At 40.5% G+C, this 24137-nt stretch overlaps 1 protein-coding gene across 3 annotated transcripts in view; it reads left to right on the top strand.

Moving 5' to 3' along the window:
* Positions 1-24137, top strand: part of TEAD4 (TEA domain transcription factor 4) — a 59208-nt gene that overhangs the window by 2352 nt on the left and 32719 nt on the right. For 2 of the 3 annotated variants that reach the window (XM_084502765.1, XM_084502763.1), the window contains exon 3: positions 12125-12379. In XM_084502765.1, the coding sequence (XP_084358891.1) occupies positions 12373-12379 (7 nt within the window). In that variant the 5' untranslated portion in view covers positions 12125-12372. Of the gene's footprint in view, positions 1-7155; positions 7211-12124; positions 12380-24137 lie in introns of all 3 variants that reach the window. The other variant, XM_084502764.1, reaches the window with a different exon arrangement.

The following is a 24137-nucleotide window of genomic DNA, read 5'->3' as shown; positions in this document are numbered from 1 at the left end:
GATTTATTAATGTTACTGACAGCTTTCAAGTATTTTAGGTTATTACCATGGTAAGTGTTTTTTAACGTTCCTATACTACGTAACTTTTTGTGGGAAAAATGTAGGAGAACAGCACTGACAGGCTCTGAAGAGAAGGGCTCCATGGCACGGAATCTTCCTGTGGTTTAAAATAAAATAAGAGTTGCTGGTGGTTGTTTTACTCTGATATTTGTTTCACAGAACTCAAAATCAGTAAGTAGAGTTTTGAGAAGGTTGCCGAAAAGTACAATTTCTGATACCTGCTGCTTGAGATTATCTCTGGAGTGGCATTATACTCAATCACAGCTTTCCATAGTGCTGTGGGTTTTTTTGTTTTGTTTTGTTTTGTTTTTTCCTCCTCTGAATGTATCTTTTAACTCTTGGTTTCATCACAGTAGAATTCAAGGTGAAGACCAACAAATACTTTAGGCTGGCACTGCTGAAGACACAACTTATCTGCACAGACTGTCCCTTCCTGTACTTGTCTTACCTCTTTCCTTTGTCGATTCCATGGGTATTTGTGCAGCCATTTAGTGACTTGGGCCAGGGGAGGCTAACCAAAATGAAAAGTAACGCTGTTCTATCAACTTAGTTTTCAGCCAGATCTGTTCCCAAGTCCAGTTAATTACATATTGATACAAATAGAGCTGTGTTTGGAGAAGGGGGTGCAATGAATGGGGAGTAGGGGAAGAAGCAACATTGCCACCTTAGCAGCATTGCCATTTTATCCTGTCTTAGGTAGTTCTTTGGACCATGTTTACAGTTGCTACTGTGGTAGTCAAAACAATTTGTCTTATCTGGCCACAAAACTGTAGCTTAAGGAAGCAAAAATCAGTGTTACATTTATTTTTTTTTTAATATTAAAAAGAAAAAGAAACACCGTCCATATACCTCATATTTGTCCTTCATTGATTTATTTCTTTTTCCTAAGTGCCATGCAACAAATCTTCTAGCAATGCTCTTGGGCAGCTTTTCCATAGCCCAGTGTTTTTTTAACATCAGTAAGGATTTCCAGAAATTTAGACTGATTTTTCTTAGTCTACTGCACCAGGATTTGCCTTGGCATGTTTCAGTGAAATTATTGGTTTTCTCTCTCTATTGCATTTACACCTAAGTTCTTATAGACTAGCAATGAGAATATTTTTGTAGTTTGTTTCTGCAAGATGTTGGAGGTAATTCATCTCGCTCTGTTGCCTGAAGTAATAACTGAGCATAGGCAGACAAAAGTTACCGTGGTCTTACAAAATTGTAGAAGTACTTGCTTTTTTGTTCTTTGAGGTTTCTTCAGTTTCTTGGCATTACTTTTCCAGATACTCTAATTTGTGTCCCTTTTATCCCCTTCTCTTGTTTATTTATCAGCCATCCTTTTGAGTTGCCTATATCCACTGGTGTTTGTAAACTTTATTCTGTATCATCTGCAAGTTTCATTAACATTCCCTTTATTCCATTTTATATCATTCATTAAGATGTCAAAGAAAACTGGACTACCAAAGATCCCTGCAGCAAAACAGCAGGTGCCCCCTGTACCTGTTTGTTCCATTAGTATATACCATTACACTTAATTTTGAAGTGCTAGGTAATTTTCTAATAATATGAGCAGAGCTATCCAAGCCAATTTGATTTTTTTTTTCAGTCTTTATTTCCTGAAGAGAGTAGCAAATGTTTTTCTAAATCTTAACCTATCACATTGTGCACTTGTCTTCTTTTCATTCTCTAGCTTCATGGTAATTCTGTCCTCCTTTGAAGAACATTCAAGTTTATCAAGATTTACAGTAGCGTTTATGAAGCCATGGTCTTTATTGATTATGGTATGCTTCTTTCTCTGCCCCAACTTATCCGTTATGCCCATCACCGTGTTAAATGCCCAGCATGTTACTTTGTGGAGCTGTGATCTAGTGAAGAGCCTTGTAAAAAGTTTGGAATTTGCATGTTTGGAGCTCATTACAAGGTATGAGATTAGATGACTGGAGTTCTTTGTTTTTTGTTGGTGGTGAGTTTTTTTTGTTTTGCTCTTTTTCCCTGCCCGTTAGGTCCTCCTTTTTCTGGAGATGATGCAGTCACTCCCCTTTGTTTTTAACACCATATGAATTAGACGTTTTCCTGCTAGGGAGGGGCAGGTTTTCCAGTTCCCTGTGCCACTGACTGAGTCACTGGCTCTGTTTTTCTGTTCCATTGTAGGCTCATAATTACGGAGTCCTACTTTCATTAGAGTATGTTTGCTAAAAGGGAGGTGTTTTATTCTGCTGTACTAAGACATGAGTGCCAGTGGCTGGATACAAGGCATTGAAGCATCTGCTTTGCTTTTGCCAGTGACAAAATAAATTAGCATGGTCCTCACTGTGCCTTCCTTGGTACAGTGGTAAGCATTAATGATAGATGTCCAGTCAAAATCTAATCTCTTGTAACCAGGACTGCTGTGCTTCAACTAAAGGAAGAAACGTCAAAAGAGCACTGAGCATGTGTATGCTGGAATGGAAAGGGAGAAAAGATGTGCTGGTGTTCTTACCAGATCATACATCAGTATAGCAGGTCCTTGAATGCAGCTCACTGATACTGAACTAGCAGGTTTTAGTCAGGCTCTCTTTGGGTGAAAATCTTGTCAGCTTAGGGGAAAAAAAGAGAGAGAGAATTGAAGAGGGTTGCATAAGATGATTTTCTCCAAGTACACTTACTGCTTTAGTTTTTTGTTTGTTTGTTTTTGTTTGTTTTTGTTTTTTAAACTAAATAATAATAGTATTTATTTCCCCTTCTCATTTCTTTGTGAAAGATCTACACAAACAAGAAAATTACTGTACAGGTGAAACAGTAATTTTTTTTTCCCACATGGTAACATAACCGAGAAATAGAGAAGAAGCATGGTTTTCCACCACTTTTGGTCACAAGTTTAATTTGTAAGAATGAGCTTTAAAAACTGGAGTTAAGTCTGTGGTTGTCTGTGTCCCTTTAAGAGTCTAGTTTTGCTTGGCTGGCTGCCCCTGTTCCTCCTGTAGATTAATCCAACAGAAGGTATATAACCTGTTGACCTTCCTGGGAAGAAAGGTCTGGAAGGGCAAAGAGATCAATCAAAAGGTTTGTGCTTTCCTGTAATATCCTGAAGCAAGCTTAACCTGTGTTTTTCAGTTTTGCTTTTTCTGTTTCCTCTTTCTATGCTTAGGGATTCCAGTTTGAGCGTTGGACTTGTACTTACAGGTTTTCATGGTTTTCACTTGCTTTCTATGAAATCACTGTATTTTCAATAGCTTGGAAATGACTGTGTACTGTCACAGCTGAGAGGGAAAAGTTCTGACTAGTCTGAGTTGTGGACAGCTTTACTACATTTTGTATCAAGCCAGTGGGAGAACTGGAATCAGTCCAAAATGGCTGGAATCTCCTTGTCTGTTGGGAATTTTCAGACTTTTTTTTTACAAAAGAACAAATCTGGTGGACCTTCCTGAGTGTTAGCCAAGAAACAATCATCTTATCTGTAAGTAGGCAATATTCACCTGCTTCATGTTTCAGGTGGGCTGTGTACTACAAAACTGAGCTGTGATGGTTTCTGATTTCATGGGGAGAATGTGGTTTTGGTTCGCAGTTGTGAGCAGGGCTTATGCCTATGAATCAGAATGGTTTGTGTTGGAAGGTATCTTAAAGATCACCTAATCCCAACCCCCTTGCCATGGGCAGAAATGCCACCTATTAGATTAGATTGCTCAAAAGCCCCATCTAACCTGGCCTTGAACACTTCCAAGGATGGGTCATCCACAACTTCTCTGGGCAACTTATTCCAGTGCCTCACTACCCCCTGAGTAAAGAATTTCTTCCTAATATATCCAATATAAATCTACTCTCTTTTAGTTTAAGACCACTACCCCTTGTACTGTCAACACACTCACTGATAAAGAGTCCTTCCCTGGTCTCTCTAGCAGGCTCCCTTTAAGCACTGGAATGTTGCTATAAGGTTTCCCCAGAGCCTTCTTTTCTCCAGGCTAAATAACCCCAATTTAGCCTGTTTTCATAGGACAGGTGCTCTAGCCCTCTGAATATCCTTTGGACCTTCTCTCACAGATGATGCAGATATTTCATGGTTGATCTTTACTTAGGCATTGGTGCATCAAAACACCTTTAAGCTCCTGTCTAACTCCTACTAAAATCAGGGCACATGCTTAAATTATTAATGAATGTTGACTGAACCGAGGTCCCATTTAATATACCTGTTCTGCCTGTTTGTGGTTTGCTTCTGTCTTAAGGCTTTAGTAAAGGCCTTCTTTAGCCCTGACTGGACAGGGAGGCACACAGATTATGCTTGCAACATAGGCCACCTGAAAGCAAGGAAAATGTGGAAATCTGACTGCTTGTGCATTGTGGTTAGTGCTTGTGTCTATCCTGTTGTAAGACTCCTAGCGCTGGTTCAGCTATTGCTTTTGTTGAAGACTGGCCCTAGTTTTGGAGCTAAACACTTTCAGAGCTTTAGATGAGATTTGCAAACATTTATTTCCTGTCTAAGTTCATGTGAAATTCTGCCACTGGTTTTATGGGAACTGAAGTATGTAACAGTTGTGCTGTTTTGGGACATGTACCCCTGAGTCCTAGAAAAGAATCATAGAATCACAAAATATGTTGAGGTGAAAGGGATCCATGAGGATCATCAAGTCCAGCCCCTGACTCGAAATGAGGCAATTGAAGAGTTAAACCACATTTTTAAGAGTGTTGTCCAAACACGTCTTGAACACTGATAGGCTTGGGGCCATGATCAGTTCCCTGGCTAGCCTTTCAGTGAAGAACTTTTTCCTAACATCCAATCTGAGTTTATATTGTCAGAGCTTTAAGCAATTCCCTCATATCCTATCACCAGTTGAAAGAGCAGAGGCTGAGAGACATCCTCAATAGGAGGCAGGATTGAGAAATAAGCATTTAATTTGGATATCATAAAATGACAGAACATTATGAGTCCATCAATTTTATGCTACTTGACTGGAGACTCAAAAGATGCTCAATTTCTGGAAAGTGTTAAACATCAGTCCTGAGAAAAATGAGCCCCTCTGAAGTTAAAGCAGCTGCATTCACAAATCACTTTTAAAGTTCATCTTTCCTTGTGTTGACATTCTTGGCTGGATTTTGCCCTCAGTCTGATTTTCATCATTGGGCAATTCATTTAGGTAGATCTTTGTGCTATATTTCTTTTCCATAGGTAAAATAGGGGCTTTTTTAGCCTCATGGTGAGATTTTCAGAACAGGGGGTTTAGGAGTAAATATTTTTTAGGTTCCTAGTAAAGCTTCCATTTCATTTAATAATTAAGTGAAGAATACTCTTTGGTAAGCAAGACTTGCTTCTTCAAATTTGATTTGGTAAGATCTAAGTCATTTTAATCAGTAAACCCAAAGGCAGTTGTGTTAAATAACATGTTAAATAATACTACTAAAAATTCTGTGATAGAAGGGGAACACAATTATTGGAGCTCTTCCTGGTTAATTCTTCTCTAATTAGCTTGGTGACTGTTGAAAGAAGGGCTATTGGTGACCACTGCTGCTAGTATAAGGGTGGCTAACCACCTTCACTCTACCACAACCTTTTTTTTTTTTTTTTTTTTTTTTTTTTCTGACTCCCCAGGAATTATATAGTTCCGCTGAAGGCTGGAGCCAACCCTGTGTATGGCTCAATCCCAGGGCAACCTGGCAGTGTCAATCTCAGCTACCATTGCTGGCTCATTTTCTCTCCCAGCTGCCATGTAAATGGTATAGTTGTCATTTTCTCAGCCCAAAGCGCAGCCTGTGTTGTCGTGTAGCCAGTGTTGGAGCTGTGAATGGGTTGCCCGTGGCTAGGGATCAAGCCACAAGTTGGCCACCCCTGGAACAGTGGGAGCACACCAAACCTTTGAGCCTGCATATGTTTTGTTGTTAGATTTGGGGTTTTGTTGCTGTTGTTTGTTTTTGTTTGATATGGGTTGTTTTATTTTTCTTCTTCCTCCTCTTAGGGCGGCAAGACTGTTCTGTTTTCTTTATCACAAATGTACCTGACTGGATAGCGTGCAAGGCCACACAAAGTCTTTTGTCATCACACCCTATCTGACTGCATTATCCAGTGCTGCACTGATAGAAGTTCTCCTTTCTTGTTGTTTTGATTTATATCACTGCATTGGACACTACATCCTCTCTCTGTTTCAGCCAGAGCTCAGCTACTGCAATAATTTAAAAGCATTATTTTGCTTTGGTCATGAAGTCAGGTGCCTTTCGTACAGTAGCTGCTGCGGACAATTTCAGTGTAGCAAGCAAACCAAGCTTGATTTTGCACCTAGCACAAAATCATAAGCGTACAGATGGAGTTCAGTCTTATATGTTGAATATGATCCAAGGCCAAAAGTGCTTGTTCCTTTGTAAACCAGTCTTGTTCAGTGGTTGGATGGAGACAAAAGTCTTACAGTGCAGTCTGTAGGTGTAATAATTATACTACCTTACACAACACACAGAGGGAAATCTCGATTCTCTTTTCTTCCTTGCCCGGTGCTGTTGCCTATTAAGAGCTTTTGCTTCACCTACTGCCTGTAACACATATTTTAACTGGTTTTACTCTCAGGATTAGTCAGCAATACTCTGATGTCCTGGGTGAATAGAGGCATTCAGAGGGAATAGCCAGCATTGCCCCAGGATTGCAGAAGTCCAAGGGCAACAGCTGTGGTTGTAGCCCATCTCAACAGTTGGCTAAGTTGTAGAGTGAGTGAGTGGAGACCCTTCAAAGGCTCAGTGAACTGTTCCCACTTGCTTCCACCATTGCTGGACCTTCTGATGGAACTTAAAGTAGCACTGGGTCCAGGCCAATTTAATGACTAGATTGTAACACCTTAGGGAGCCTGAATAACTGGTGGCTAGGGTGCTGTGGAAGAGTTATACCCTGCTAGTTTAGAGCTAGTTGGTCATGCTACAGTTGCATCATCTTTTTTTTTTTTTTTTTTTGTCGTTGTTGTTTCTTAGAGTCCCTGTAAAAACATGTTCATGATTTTTGTCCTCTTTTGCCTGTAAACTTCAGACATCATTCAGTTATTGTTGTGTAACTGTTTTTGCACCTTTTCCCCTTCTAGTACTTTTGTTTTTCCCCCTGCAATCTCTAAGTTGAACTCACTTGGAGCTAGTCATCCATTGATTGCACTCATTCTTCTCTTTCAGAGGATCTGACCTATTGTTGTAGTATGCTATAAAATTTCCCCACCGTTTTCCTCTGGTAAGTTTCAATACTATGCTCTGTTATACCCTATACATTTCACATTATTCCAAACTGTTACTTTTCTAAACCCACATCTTGTATGACTGCATTGGCTAAGTTCATCTCTTAACATGTTCTGGGTGGAAGTAATTGGTTGTTGCTGTTTCCAAGTCTTCTTATTATACACTACTCCTATGAAGTTATTGCTTGAGTAGCAGGACATACTCCCTTCTGGCTGAACTCATTCTTGTTTGAAGTCCTTTATTTTACTGTTTCTGTGGATGAGACATGAAAATGAAGAAAGTAAGCCTTTCCTTTGAAGAAAAGCTGAGAGACCTGAGGATGTTCAGCCTGAAGAAGAGAAGGCTCTGGGGGACTTTACTGCAGCTTTTCAATACTTAAAAATGGGCTTATTAAAAAGATGGAGAGGAACTTTTTTCTCAGGTAGACAATGACAGAACAAGGGGGAATGGTTTTAAACTAAAAGAGGGGAGATTTAAATTAAACGTCAGGAAGAAATTCTTCACTCAGAGGGTGGTGAGGCACTGGAACAAGTTGCTTAGGGAGGCTGTGGATGCCTCATCCTTGGAGGTGTTAGATCAGGTTGGATGAGGCCCTGGGCAACCTAATCTAGTGGGTGGTGTCCGTGCTCATGGCAGGGGCTTTGGAATTAGATGATCTTTAAGGTCCCTTCCAACTCGAGCCATTGTAAGCTTCTCTGAAAATGTTGTGGTTCACATCCTTGATAGTAGCAGTATTTGACTCTTGTAACTTAGAAACGAATGCTAGAGTTGCGCTTTTTTTTTTTTTTTCTTTTTTTTCCAATAACATCGAAGAATACCTGTAATGACAAACAGTCCTTGACCCAACAGCTTGCAGTTCCATTGAACAAGACAAAGGTTGAAGAGACGTCCATGGTAAAGTGAATTGCTCAGAGTGCAGCCAGCTCAGAAGCAAGACTGGAACCACACTGTCAGATTTCACAAAGCTGTGCTGGCAAGCACTGCTGCCTGGGAGGAGTGAATAGGGACATCTCTAGTTAGTGTGTTGTGCCTGATACTGATTTCAGCAGGGAAAGGGGGGCAGATATATAGTAGGGGCTAGAAGGGACCTTAAAGATCCATCCAGTTCCAACCCCCCTGCCATGGACAGGGACATCTCCCGCTAGACTAGGTTGCTCAAAGCCCCATCCAACCTGGTCTTAAACACTTCTGGGGATGGGGCATCCACAGCTTCTCTGGGAAACCTGTTCCAGTGCCTCACTACCCTCACAGTAAAGAATTTGTTCCTTAGATCTAGACTAGATCTACCCACTTTTAGTTCAAAGCCATTACTCCTTGTCCTATCAAAACACTGCCTGATAAAGTCCCTCTCCTGCCTTCTTGTAGGCCTTCTTTAGGTACTGGAAGGTCACTATAACGTCTTCCCAGAATCTTCTCCAGGCTGAACAACCCCAACTCCCTCAGCCTGTCTCGATAAGGAGAGGTATTCCAGTCCTTTTATCATCCTCATGTCCCTCCTCTGGACTCACTCGAATAGATCCATGTACTTCTTGTGTTGATGCAGCCCAGGATACAGTTGGCTTTCTGGGCTGCAAGCACACGTTGCTGGCTCATGTTGAGCTTGTTGTCAGCCTACACTCCCCAGTCCTTATCAGTGCTGCTTTCAATCTATTCTCCACCCAGACCGTTTGTGCTTTGGATTGCCCTGACCTCGGTGCAGGACCTTGCAGTTGGTCTTGTTGAACCTCATGAGGTTCTGACAGGCCCACCCCTCAAGCCTGTCCAGGTCCCTCTGGATGGCGTCCATTCTCTCCAGCATGTAGACCACACCATGCAGCTTGGTGTCATCTGCAGACTTCTCAAATATGATGAACAGTGACTTAGCAACTACATGTGCCAGTTCCCTCGGGACCCACAGATGCATCTCATCAATTCCCATGGACTTCTATACCTTTGGCTTCCTTAGATGGTCTTGAACCTGCTCTTCTCCTATAGTGTGTGGTTCTTCATTCTCCCAGTCCCTGCCTTTGCCTCTGGGGCTTGGGCTGTGTGGCTGTAGGTCTTGCTGGTATAGACTGAGGCAAAAAAAAGTAATTGTCTTCTCCGTATCTAGATTTCCCATTTTCTTCTGGAGAGGACCCACAGTTTCTCTAGTTTTCATTTTATCACAGATGTAGTTACAGTTATCCTCAGTGTTTTGTGTTGAACAGCTGCCACAAACACTTGAGAGGGAACTGTTACTGACAGCAACGACTGTGGGACTGATATTAGAAAGTATATGTGTCAGACTATGGAGTTGATAAAAGATGTGCTCCTTGTCAATGAGACCTCACTGAAGGTCCCTTGGCAGCTCTTTGGCCGTGCAGGATCTCTGAATCTCAATGAGATGCTATGTGTGAAAGGAGAGAGTTAGCATTGAAATTGCCACCATCAGAACAATTAAACTGAATCTGCTGGAGGTAAAATATTTGTGCTTTTTTCATGGCTTGGCTTTCCACTGACCCCAAAGCCTGTCTCTGTGGTTTGTGTTAAGAGATGGGCCACGACAGAAATAAGAACAGAGAGACAAAGAGTGAATAAGAAACAGCGTTTGAACAGAGGGAAATGTAACAAGGAAACAGAGATACTGTGGTGAGGAGGCGGAGGTGCTGTGAGGAGCCTGTGTCTTTTATCCTGGTGGAGAATGCATCACTGGAACATCGTTAATCTCTCAGTAAAACAATGGGTTCAGAATAAGAAATGTGAGAGTGGAGGAGTATAAGGTTCAAATTGGTGGAAACTGAAGAGAACAAATGCCAAGCCTGGAACCTCTGGCAAAACTTGCTCTAATGAGAAAGGAAGTCGGAGGATGTCCAAAATACATGTGCCCATCCAGGGGATTCAAAAGGGGAAGGAACCAGTTGAGCATGCTTTGTCTCTCACCAATGTGAGATAAAGCTGACAGATTCTGTCTCTGGTTTTGTGGACTTCCCTGAATACACAGGTGACATCTGATGAAGTTAGTGCAACTCTTTCGTGCTGAAAGAAGAGAGTCTTGGGAGTTGGCACACAACTGAACAGTGTGTATTTTTTTCTCTTCCACTAAATTTGTGGAGCTTGGATCAGAATGGACTCAGAGCTTCCGCTGTCACTGAAAGTGCTTGGCGTAGATATGAAGCCTTGAACTGTATTCAAAATGCTTTTTATGTTTATGTTGGCCATATGTCCTTCAGGAGATGGTGTTGTCTACTTGTATGCATTGCTAGGGAGGGGATTTGTCTTGAGCAAAGTGACTGGCTTTGGAAGCCATACAGCTGAGCAATTAAGTGCATCTTTTCACTTGGTGTGAAAATTTTAATCATGAAATCCAAAGAAAACAACAACAAAAGGCTAAAAAGGAGTGTATCATGTAATGTTTTGGTAAGCTGATGTCAGGAAAATTTCTGGAGACTTCAACCCTTACTTTTTGAACTTCTGAAGTTGAATGAATGGGTCTGCTTTGTGTTTGGGGTTTTTTATGTAATGTATACATCGTATGTATTTAGCCAACTAGGGCATGGCATATCCACTTTTTTTTTTTTTTTTTTTTTTTTTTTGTCTAGATAGTTTTTGACAGACTACATAGACCATGCTCAAATTCATCTTCAGTCCTCCTTTACTGTGGTATTTCTGAGCTTGTCTGACTTGGTGTGTCAGAGTGTTCTCCTCATTCTCTCGTTTATTGAGGCTTTGATGATTCTGTTGCTTTTGATTAATTAAAAAAAACAAAAAACCCTTATTGTTATTTTCTTGCTACCCAGCTGAACATGATGGTACACAAAAATTTTGAACACTGTCATTTAACTAGGGAATCTCAGATGGTAGCTTGTGAACATTCTTTGTGGCTCAGATAATTAAACTATTAAAAAGGTAAACAGTTTTGGAATTAAGGCAGGGGAATGATCTTGCATCCTTAGAAGACATTCATCTTCTATATGGCTGACTGGAAGTGGCTGTACGATTTGAATTTGCTTTCTGAATGAAAGCTTTTACAGCTCCATTTAATTACTTCAGTCTCCACCATAGGGGTTTATAAGTAGACTGCAATTTATTGTAGTTTTCAAGAGCTAGTAGCTGCCTGCTTAGGTTCAATTGAAAAAGTTTCTGCTCCTACCTAGTGGCAGTTTAATAGCCCAAGAATGGTTAAGGATGGAGGGGACAGAGAGGCACAGAGAACTGAAGGCAATTGGCGGAGGTAGTCCTGATGATAAGGAGTAGAAACTGTCCAAGGAACTGGGATTCATAACCCGCAACCTAGTGACTTTATCCTTTTACTTTATCCTTTTACTCATGGTGCCTTTGGCTCCTGCCAGGATATAATTGCTGAGATTTGGAGGACATTGCATTAAACTGCCTGGCTCCAGGAACTGCTCTTTAGAAGTGCAGTTGATCCTTGAGAAGAAATGTCAGTGTTAAAAGTGGCACTGACTGCGAACTCCAAAGCAATGAAACAGCATCTGAGAAAATTTCAGCTCTAATGCTCAGTAATGAGTAGATAATGCATCACTGCTTTGCTTTGTGTAGCCTTTCATACAGACTGAATCACTGTATGCATGCTTCAGGAAGTTAAATAACGCTTTCAAAATTAATGACATCAGCAGGAGAAGGAAATTAGGAGATGAAGACACAGACAGGCAAGAGGACAGTTTCTGAGGAGAACTGGAAAGTGATAGAGAGTTAATGAACCAAACAGAAACTGGAGCAGGCTGTTGTTTCAGAAGCGTTTGTAGAAAAGGTTTCTATCTCCAACATTAGTAGAAATCAAGCACATGATCAATTCACCTTTTAAGATAAACTTGAAGTAAAACTCCTCCTCACTGAGTATTTTTTTGTTGCTGTTTCTTTAGTATAGCTTCATTTTTCTAGAGAGGAGGATTTCTAACTCATGGATGGGATATGTTTGTCAACACAGGTTCTGAGTCTGCTTCTCCACGTGGCACCTTGGAGCTTCTAGCTGGCACCATTACCTCCAACGAGTGGAGCTCTCCCACCTCCCCTGAGGGGAGCAACGACTCAGGGGGCAGCGAGGCCTTGGACAAACCAATTGACAATGATGCTGAGGGTGTATGGAGTCCGGACATTGAGCAGAGCTTCCAGGAAGCGCTAGCCATCTACCCACCATGTGGACGGCGGAAGATTATCTTGTCAGACGAAGGCAAGATGTATGGTAAGGAGAAAGAAAGGACACGTCACCAAATTTCAGGCAGCCTACCCTGTGCAAGTCAGTTCTACCACTCATGTTCTGAATGAATTCTTTCTTCTCAAGCTACCCCAAATTGATGCAGTTGGTCACTTCAAGTTGTATTTAGGAAAATTCACAAAGGTTTTAGTTAGCATAAGATTTTAACATCTGTATATGCATATGTGAAAATCAGAAGGAATTAGAGATTGGATGCCAGGGGAATCCAATTGGATGCCTTACTGATTTTCAGGGGAAAATCAGTAAGGTAGCTCCCAGAGTTGGTCATGCTGTTGAATTAAATTTTGGGAAGATGGCTCCATGAAGTGACTAAGTCTATCTTTTAAGGTATCTCTCACTGCTGTCCCCAACATTCTTGTTATTCTAACAGGTAAAGGCTTGTGTGTCTGTTGCTACGAGACAGAAATTCAGCTCCTGAACCTCCCACTGATCCTGGTGGTGGTGTGCAAGCAGCTACAGTTAGTTTTTTAGTTACACTTCTGTGATCTTCAGAAGGACAGAAAACAGACTCTTTTGGATGCACCCTTTCATTGTAGCTAGCCATCTTTCAGTTCTGGCATGAATGCCTTTCACCAGTGAGTTGTTCTCAGCTAGCTAGCTAGTTACCCAGTCCTGAACACAGAATTGCTGGCTTGCAGTTGCAGCAGAAGTCAACTTCTTAGGTAGTAGACATGATTTTGAATTAATCTTTTGACCCATTCCACAGTTAAGCAATATTTCTTGTTTTTTGTCCACAAAAAAAAACAAGTCCAACCTGCATTCTATACCTCAGAGTTTTGGAAGGAGTCACCTGGTACTTCTATGACTAAAAAGCAATGCTCAGGTTAAGAGTGCATAGTTGTTTTTAGTTAAAAGTCCAAGGTTAAAACTGTGCGCTAGCAAGGATCTTATGTAAGGCAGACCTCTCACTGCCCAGTCAGTGTTTTTTTTTCCCTTTACAATTGAATCTGTTTCTCTTTGCACACATGGGAGTGCCCTGCTCTGAAGTTTCATATGGAACACTTCACAAGTCATTCTGTAGATTTCTGTCCACCCATCGGGCCATTGTTCTTTGAACTAGGGATTAGATTACCCTCATTAAGGAGGCAGGAGTGGGATTTTGTTTACACAGCTTTATCTGCAATTCATGTTTTTAATGGTTACATGCATCAGTATATCTGTAACAGAGCAATGTATGTTGAATAAGACTGATCACCCTAAATTGCAATAAGTGTCAATATTCAGATGCAGACATCCATTTTTGCCCTATGTTGGCACTAATACTGTTATGGTTATGCCATGGAACTGCCCAAGGAACTGATCCGTAATACTAACACAAAGAAAAAGGGTGAAAAAGTGAACTTCAGTTTACATAGGGCTGATGGTATGTTTCATTGCCCAGCCACACAATTGCTTGTGCTGATATTTAGAGAAGGGATGATGGGAATGGGAATGAGGATCTATAACTAAGGTGAGCATAGGACTGCTTCTAAAATCTTACTTGAAAATCTATCCCATGGTGCTTTATGGTAATGAAACAGAGGTTAGAGACATGTTCCTTGCTGCTGTAAGTCTGTGCTGCTTTTCATGACAGCTGACTTTTAAAATTACTGGTGAAAGTGTTGTGTTTAAAGACTGTCTTCATTCACTAATCATTCTGTGCATAGCCTTTGAACTACTTCAGCTTTGGGGTTAATATGTCAGAGCAGGGAGTGAAATGGACTGGAAAAGAAATGAGAGAGCAAAAGTAAAAGTGAAGTAGAATGAACTACAGAAGCAAATGAGAATTAGCTGGAATTTTGTGGAAAGTCCCTAACTGCACTGGTGAGTTGGAGAAGGTAAATAACCTACTTGCAGGGTAAAAGTTTAGGCTCAGCTCTGGGAGATGAAATGAACAAATTTTCTTCAACCCCTCGCTCATTACTCCAAATAGGACAGTGTCCCTGCTTGCCTTCAGTGCACCTGTTCCCAGCATGGATAGTTAGTTCAATGAACTCCTGACAGACGCCTAGGCTCAGATTTATGCCCTCCTTTGCTTACTAGTCTCTAGGATCCATGCCAAAGAAGCAGGGCGCAGCCTGGGATCTATAGAAAGATATGACCGGGCAGGGAGAACAAATATAGTCCCTGATTTCATCTTCTCAATGCTTATGAGCCAGGTCCCAGAACAGGACAAGCTGTAGGTGGAGCAGGACCTGCCTCCAAGGGAAGGTTGTTTAGCTGTCCTATGACTGGTTTGCACATAACACTTCTCAAGTCTCATTCAGTAAGTTACAGAGAAGCGCATATGCACCTTTTTGAAAAATGTGAAACACAGAATGATAGAATATCCCAGGTTGGAAGGGACCCACAAGGATCATAAAGTCCGACTTCTGGCTCCACACAAACATTTTCATTGTTTCCCAGTAAGAACTGGGTTGGTACTATTCTGGATGGTGTACTGTCGTGGTACTATTCTGCATGATGTTTCATTTCCAAGGATCTCTTCTGTGTGTGATTTATATAGTTTTCACCTGGTGGGAGGCAATTTGTTATCAGTTTTAAATTAGTAGCTATTACCAGTGAACATGTTGAACAAGCTAAAGTGCACCAGGCCATTATGAAGAACTTGTGCTGTTTTGTTTGAAAACATTTAAAATTGCACCAAAATGTGCAGTTCAGCTTATACACTGGCCTCATGGTCATGTTCCCTACCCTCTTCAGAATTCACATGCTTTTTGTAGCTCTTCAGGTGACATTCCACTTATTGCTGCTGTATGGAATGCATCATGTGGACATGATTCCTGCTTCACCTGCAAGCCAGTCAAGTTCTTGATGCCTTTGCCATTTTCTTTTCTTTCATTATCTTTTTACCTCCTAGACATATTGTACTGCCATAGGCAGCATCCTGATTGGATAAGCTTATACCACAACACTGCTTACAATGCAAGCCCTCGCTCTCCCTACCAATAGTCTCTGCTTACCACCTGCTTGAGGCATGAAAAGCTGTGTTGTCATATATAGGATCCTGTTATGTTGATCTTTCTATCCACTTTAGTATCAGTGAGTCCAGTAGACCCATTAACTGGCTGATCTGCTGCCTTCTGGTACCACCAAGGTCTTGCAAGGATAACTCTCATAATAGTGCTTCCTACTAGAATAACACGGGAGTACAGTATTACAGATCTGGCTTTTACATTGTCCATCTGTTTTTATGTGGGAGAAATAATACCTATATCATTTGTCCCAAATAAACAATCACATAGTTCAGTGTTACAGTCATTATTTCCTGGTATCTTCAGTATTGGTCTGGAGAAAGAGGAGAGAAAAACATTAGCACCTTTGTGTGATTTGCATGAGGATCCTTAAGAGTGAGAGTCTCCCAACACTAATGAGCATGGAGAAATAAAAAGTAACTAGCAAAGTGAGATTTAGTTTAACAAAACACTGCTGATCGGGCTTAGCCAAACAAACTTCTGAACACTGAACAAACATCTGGCTTAGAGCACCTTTTTGTAACATGAGCTGGAATCGGCCACTGTTCTGAAGGAGGCAGTAGTTCAGCAGATAGCTTTCAAATGGCTCAGTAACTTCTGTGCTGAGCAGGGTGGAGCAGATAGCTGAGAGCGCTCATTTCTCAGTCTGGTGCCATCTGTTTGTTTCTTAAAGTCCTGATATGGCAAAGAGCAAATATCAAAAGATGCTCAAAACTCAGTCTGAGTGACAGGAGAAACATAATTAACCATGTTAATAGTTAAAAACCTAGAAGAGGCAGTGAACTGCAAAGATTTGAACTTGCAATATGAAATAAGCTGCTATAAAACGTCATTCTGATGCTGAAAACCTCCACATCTCAGGTAGTTCTTCCTACCCCTGTTCTGAAGTGTCTAGGTAAATTGTAGAATATAGTCTTCATTTCAAAGGGATATGTTACCAGTTAATATTTTTTCCCCAACCTCAGAAATTAATCTAGTAAGTCTGAAAAGCAAACAAACCCAAAGAAACAAAACATATACTGCCTGTCCCAGTTCAAAAACAATTTTCCTCCATGAGTGGAAGGAGGAATATTACAGCTATTACTATTGTAGAAACCTTCAAGACCTTTAATGCTTTCAAGGTCTTAATACTTTATTCTATAGCTAGTTCAGAGTCTCGCCTGATATTGTTTCAGTCAAAGCAATTGGAATATGCTGAGGATACACTCAGTTGCCACTGAACTGCCTGGCTGAGGTAACCGCAAAACTTGGATTTGAGCTGTGATATCTGTCAGGGAAAAAAACTAATGCAGTTCCTATTCCTTCCATTATCTTGACCTAATGAACCATAGAATGTCCCTTTATCCCACAGTTTTGGTAACAGAATGCAATCTTCCATTTTAGATACTAGAAGGTAGACAAAACGTAGATTCTGTCAGGATGCAGACTTTTCCATCTTCTGTTCTTTTTCTGGGGATATGTATGATGTTTTTGGAGTTGCTTAATAACAAGGCTTAGTTTCACTGAGTCAGTTTTCCACTTTGCTTATGTGTAGTTCTAGTTCTTTGTTGTTAACTAGGTGGAACCAGGTTTCTGGAGACTTTTGCAACAAATAAAACTTCTGCTGGAGTTTGTCAAATTTCTCCTTCCATCTCCTTTCTAAGCAGAATTTAGTTTTCTTAATATTAAATTATATGTCAGTTTAACTGCTCATTTTTCTATGTGAACATAAAAACAACTTTTTTTTTTCTATGTATTACAAGCACTTCCTGAGTATTGAGGTATTTACCACTTTTGAAATGTCTACCAACTAGGAAACTGCTTGCAATTGCAATTAATATAACTGATAACACTGGCTGTGGCATTTTTCCTTAACATGCTTGGTGAACAGAAATAAATTAGTAGTTTTATTGTGCCCTACATGTTATCTAAATGACTGTGAGTACTTTCTTTTTCTTCATTCTGCTGTTTAAACAACGGGCATTTCCTTTTCATGTCCCTTTGTGATTTTAGCAATTTTGTAGTCCCATTTTTATACGTCAGGCCTAAAACTAAGTATGTTTTGTGGAATCGAGATTTTCCCACTGTATCTGTCTGCAGCCACAGAGCTTTTCTCATGTTGATGTAACTTCCTTCATTAGCAACAGTGCACTGCTTTTTTTGGCTCTTCCTTTGGCTTTTTCATTTCTAAATTTCAAATGTTTAGTAATTCTCCAAGATAGAGCTAATCTGTAGCAGTTTACTGTCAGCAGTGTAATTCTTTGTTATAAATTGCACAGAGTTTAAATCATTCCTGGTTTAGTAAGTCAGTCATGTGCTTTGTAGTTGCGTCCACTCCTTCTGTCTTGTTACCTGAGAGATGGTTTCAATTTAATTTGTCAGCCTTTTCCTTTGTTTCAAGTCACTGCTTTATTTTCTGCTGTGCTTCTGGGTAACTATGTGTTTCCAGTTGTTTTCTGAAAAGTTTAGTAGAAAGCCCTAGTGTTTCTTTCCATTTTAAAAAACACTATTCCTTCACAATTGAATCCAAATATTTGCTAGTATGCTCTTAGATAAATCTGCTCTTAAATAAAGAAAACATTTGTTTATAATTTCAGTTTCAATCCAAAACCTGGGAACAAAATCAGATGTGGAAAATGAAAATTAATCAAGTCCAGTGGCTTGGGTTTCTTTTTGCCTGAAAACAAGAACATGTAAATCTCTTCTGGCCAGGCTTTTGCAAACACATTACCAGAAGGATCTCAAAAACATGGATTGAGTTCTAAGAAGAGCAATGAGCATACCAGACTTAACATTGAACTCTGGGAGTTGAAGGGACTGATTTAGGAGGAAAGATTAAAGTAGCTAAATATACATAGCTTGGCTAAGTGATGACTGAATGGTGGGGGGTGGGGTGGACACATAATAACAGTCTAAAAATATTTGAAGGGTGTTAACATTTAGGGGAGAGAGAGGGATTTTATGTGGAACATGTGAGCATGACTAGGATTAATGGTAGAGAAAAAAGGAATATAGGATGGATATCAGAAGAAGTTTCATGATAGCACAGTGTTCAGTACTGAGAGATCTCTTACATAAGGAGATAGAATAGAAAAGCTGTTATTTGAGATTTTTAAAATTGTATCAGATAAAACTATTAAGAAATGTATTTGTAAAACTAGTGCTAAAGTATACCCTAGTGTAGCAGAGTTTTGTATAAATGAGACTGATTACAGATTGGATATAATTTTATACGGCATTGTAATAGAGGAAATAGAAAACTGTGGCCATTAGTTGGTGATTAAATATTGCTTTCCACTTTGAATATCTGTGGATTTTTTTTCAAAATTGTTAGTAATATGTTACATACTGTTTGTGGGTTCATTTGAACCAAAAAAGTTAATTAGACCAATGAAGGCACAGACTTCTCAAGCCTGCAACAGGAAAAGCAAACTTCAAGATAAATACAAGGAATGCTTTCGCAGAATGTCTTAATTCTGTTGATTATTGAGGGGGATGATAGCATTTCTCAAGCAAGGGTTTGCATCTACAAAGAGCTGATGAGCATCAATGCACAGATTGCACAGGAAAAAATTAGCCTTTTTTCTTCTACAGTGCAAGTAAATAAAATCTGTCACATGAATGAAGTCTCCCTTAAAGGTGTGTCTTAAAGCTGGAGGGCAGGGGTGATGTAAAACTTAGCAAAGCTTTATGTAATTGCATATCAAAACATCCCTGTGCATTTGTTAAGCAAAATGAAGACAAGTCAACATAGCCTTTTGAGATTCCAGCGCCTTAAGGGGTGGCCCCAAAAGGAAGGAAAGATGCTTGATCAGAAAAATACTATTACAGCTATAAGATGAGGAAGCATTCTCATTTGTACAGGATCCAGCTAATGAACACAGGAGAACTAGGACTGTGTGTTGGTTTTAACAGTTGCTCATTAGCTAATCCATAACAAACCCTGTATTGTCTGTGTACAGCAAAGATCTGGGCAGCAAAACTGTGAAGGCTGTGTGTAATTTGTACCCAAACAGATGGTCTCACAAGTCTATTGGTCACTGGCAGAGCAGACTTAAACCTCTGGCCTGGGTGCACCTGCTGCTGAAGGGTACATAGCAGCTGTTCCTCATTTTTGTCACCTTGAACTTCTGACCCATCCTCTGGGTACTCCTTCAAATTCTCTGGAGCTTATTGCATGCATGCATACAGACACAGTCTTGCTCTATCCCTAGCTTTTTGAACAGGAAATGTCACTGTTTTCATTGAAAACCTTCCACCGAAAATGTCTTTAAGAATCACTCTCTTCCCCAGAGCATGATTTGCGCAGTAATCACAAATCCCTTTTCAGGAACTTGGTGTCTACAGACTGGAATGCCAGTCGTGTAACCAGCTCTTGATGAAATAACACAATAGGAATAACCCAAACTGTTGACTAGAAGTGCATGGGACATAGGCCTACTTCTAATCACAGTGGTGTTACAGGGAAACACATGTGTGAGTGTGTTATTTAGCACAATGGTATCTGGAACCTTCACTGGAGTTTCTAAGCTTTTCTTCAACATGAGCAGTGTGTCATCATCTTTACTTGTAGAACTATTTAAAAAAAAAAAAAAAACAAAAAACTTCAAAGCTTATCTCCTCTCTTTCTGGGCATGGAGAAAGAGCCAACTCTAATTAAGCTGTTCATGACTAGCCTGATGTTTTTATGGCTAAAACTGGAGGAAAGTGATTCTAGATACAACAACCTTTGTCTACAAAATAAATGAAACACATAGAAATTTGTGAATTTCCTTCTAGATCCACGTGCATTTTTAAGTATTCCTTGCAGCTTAAATAGCTTTGTCAGCCTCCTGTTCCTGCTTTTGTGCCAGTGCCTGAATCCTGGTTGCCAGCTATCAGGTTACATTATAAACTGTAAGGGAACATGTGTTTAAATAATGTAGAACAGAACTGCTCCAGTGTTAGGTGCAAAAAGAAAGAGGGGGAAAAATCACAAGTCACTGTAAAGAAATGTTATGAACTTGGCACAATTTAGCTATTATCCAGACCAGATTCTGGGTAGCTACCCAGAACAAAGTTCACAGAACAAAGCCTTAATTTCTGTGAAGCTTTTCTGTCCATGTTCTCTTATAACCAGCAATGATCAGTTCTTAATTTTCACCTCTTAGAGAATGTGTTGACCTGATCTATGGAATAATCTGGTGAGAGGGAGTTAAGGAAAAAGGCAAATGCATTTTCAGGAAGAGTCAGCCATTCAGTTAGGCTCAGCTTCCCATAAAGCTATAACCTGATGTCTTAAAGTAATCTTCCGCATACAAAGAAGGACTGGGTCCTGGTGTTCAGGTTAGTGAAGCAGTCAGAACACAAGAGCTAAACTAGACCAGACCAAATGCCTAGAGAACTGAATAGTCCTGTGTTGGTCATGCAGCAACTGGCTGAATGGATCTCACAGATCCCTTTTAGCTCTGATTTCTGTCATGGCTGGAACTTTGAATATTTGATTAGCATGCCATCAGGGCACATGCTCAAGAATAGCACTTGGGCAGAAATCTTCAAGAAACAGTGTACTGTTGGTGCCAACAGAGGCAGTTGAGTGAAAAAGCAGGAGGACGAGATGTGCTGAAGTTTTGGTATCCTTTGAGGCAGTATCACTGAGGACTACTGAGAGTTGCTTTCAGATGCCCTTCAGCTATTGGAAGTTACTGAAACAGGTGGGCAAAACATTAATTGACCTAAAAGAGAGTTTAGCATATGTCTGATTGTGTAATGTAGAACTTGGATTCATGGGAACTAGAGGATGTTGTTATAGTTAAGCATAGGTTTCAGTGCTACCCTCAATGGTCATGCTTTTCTAACAACATGGGCCTTAGTGAGGAAAATATTCTTGTGCCTGTACAACATTGTCATTCTCAGATGACTTATGAGAATGAAAGTTTGACATGCCTTTCCATGCGTGATTTTTACTGGCTCTTTTGTGTGTTACCTGATGCCATGCTTTGTAGCATATTCAAGACTCATTACTCCATGTAGCTGCTTTGGTGTGATTTTGGGATTTCCCAGACAAAGTCTAAACAATTTATTTAAGATTCTCATCAGTCTTGGTTCCTGCCTACTTACTGGATCAGCTTACATTTCTATGTCCTGATGCGATAATGTGGGAAAACAAAGCTGATGAGGCTGTTCAACTGATGCACTGAAAAACACTGTACTCAAGGCTGAGGGTTGGTGCAGAACTGCGTAGCCTGGAGCTTCCCATTAGGGTAATGGTGAAGGATTGCTACATACATGCATTGCTGCACTCCTTTCCAAGGAATAACCTCCCATACCTTTGGGGCAGTAATTAGGAGTTACTTTAATTCTGTCTTCAAACAAATGAATAAAGGACAGGAAGAGCATTGCCCATACTCTTACCAGTCCATGTTCTACAGTTAGGTGGAATACAATTCCAAGCTGCAGTTTCCCTGCTGGCAAAATTGTTTTAAGAAGATCTACTCTGATTCTTACTCTATTCTATCTACTGTGCCAGCACTGTGGTCCACAGGGCCACAAAAGGAACTGACTGAAAGGAAAACAAAACAGAAAAACAGAAACCCAGAACTAACCAACCAACCAACCAACCAACAATCCCTATCCCCAACCCTACTGCCGCAAAAAAACAACCGAACCCAAACAAACAAACAAAACCAAATACCATACACCAAATAAACAAAACCAACAAAATCCAAGGGAGGTGCTTATTTTTTAATTTTGGCAATTAGAGTAGTATATGTCTACTCTCCCTTCCATCCTCTTTATTTCAGAAATTTAGTTGGAATCACTGCACACAGGAGATAATGAAGTACTTTATGGGCAGAAATGACCAGCTGAGGAAAAGGGAAGCTCTTCAAGTTGAATGAAGAATTTGTTGCTGTAACTACTCACAAGGTGACTGACTTTTCACCTATCTCCACTCATTATTTGGAACCAATAAGAAGCTACCCAAACCCTGCAGACTCTGTAATTATTAACCCTCATTCATGTACCTTGCATGAAACATCTTAAACTGGCCATCAAGGAAGAGCAGTTTCTGAATACAGTTAGCCCTTTTTGTGTTTCTAGGTTTGGGTTTAATTTATACAGTGAAAAAGAGAATTGCTCTTCTCAGGAAGACTTTTTATGTGAGACAGTTTCATTTTTTAGATCGGTTATTAAATGAAACACTTGAGTTTTATGACCATAAGCAAATTTTCCCTTATATGAGGGGATGAAATAATATTTTGTCACCTTTGCAAAGCACATTTAGATTCAGAGTTGAAAAGTGCAGCATCTTTCCAAACAAGTGTATGTCTAATGAAGAGATGCTGGTCTAGCTTAACTAACATGTTCTGCCCCAGCAAATAAAGCTTTAACTTCTTTAAAAGTCTTCTTAACAGCTTTAAAACTTCTTTAACCGGGTTGTTGCACTCAAAGAGTCAACAACTCAGTGTCCAGGTGGAAACAAGTGGCAAACCTGAGGAGACAGTATTGGGAATGACACTATTTAACGTCTTTGTCGGTGATACGGAAAAGTGAGATTGAGTGTACCCTCAAAAAGTTTGCCAATGTCACCATGCTGTGTGGTGTGGTTGACATACTGGAAAGAATGGATGCCATCCAGAGGGACCTGGACAGGCTTGAGGGGTGGGCCTGTGAGAATCTCATGAGGTTCAACAAGACCAACTGCAAGGTCTTGCACTGAGGCCAGGGCAATCCAAAACACAAGTAGGGAGAAGAATGCATTGTAAGCAGCACTGGTAAGAAGGACTGGCGGGTATTGGTTGACAGCAAGCTCAACATGAGCCAGCAACGTGCGCTTGCAGCCCAGAAAGCCAACTGTATCCTGGGCTGCATCAAAAGGAGCATGGCCAGCAGGTTGAGGAAGGTGAATCTTCCCCTCTACTCTGCTCTCAGGAGACCCTACCTGGAGTAATGCGTTCAGCTCTGGGGACCCCAACAAAAGAAGGATATGGGCCTATTAGAACGAGTCCAGACGAGGGACATGAGAATGATCAAAGGACTGGAATACCTCTCCGTATCGAGACAGGCTGAGGGAGTTGGGGTTGTTCAGCCTGGAGAAGATTCTTGGGTGACCTTATAGTGACCTTACAGTACCTAAAGAAGGCCTACAAGAAGGCAGGAGAGGGACTTTATCAGGCAGTGTTTTGATAGGACAAGGAGTAATGGCTTTGAACTAAAAGTTGGTAGATCTAGTCTAGATCTAAGGAACAAATTCTTTACTGTGAAGGTGGTGAGGCAATAGAACAGGTTTCCCAGAGAAGCTGTGGATGCCCCATCCCCAGAAGTGTTTAAGACCAAGTTGGGTGGGGTTTTGAGCAACCTAGTCTAGTGGGAGGTGTCCCTGTCCATGGCAGGGGGGTTGGAACTGGATGGTCTTTAAGGTCCCTTCCAGCCCAAACCATTCAAAGATTCTATGATTTTGCTTCATTTCAGAGGATGAAGGAGCTGAGCAATTTGCACAGTCAAATAATGAAAACAGATATGTCAACACAGAGCTTAAGATGATGTGGTACTAAGCACTTCATAAAAATGCTTGCATTTATATGATTTTTTTGATTTTTTTTTCAGAAGGACTAGCTCAGCTTTTTTTCTTGAGTTTTCATCTCAAAATTTTATTGCAGGAACTGCAATGATCTCAGAGATTTTTCTCATGGAAGGTTAAAACAGAAAATTAAAGAATGATAGGAGTGATGAAACTCATCTCACAGCTGGATATAAAGTTCTCTGGTATGTGTAACTGTGCTACAGGAACTCAAACTTGACTGCTAAGCACT

The sequence above is a fragment of the Aythya ferina genome (assembly GCF_964211825.1).
Source record: "Aythya ferina genome assembly, chromosome: 1".
In the NCBI taxonomy this organism is placed as follows: domain Eukaryota; kingdom Metazoa; phylum Chordata; class Aves; order Anseriformes; family Anatidae; genus Aythya; species Aythya ferina.
Note: the sequence above shows the minus strand (reverse complement) of the source record. Positions and strands in the feature narration are given on the sequence as shown.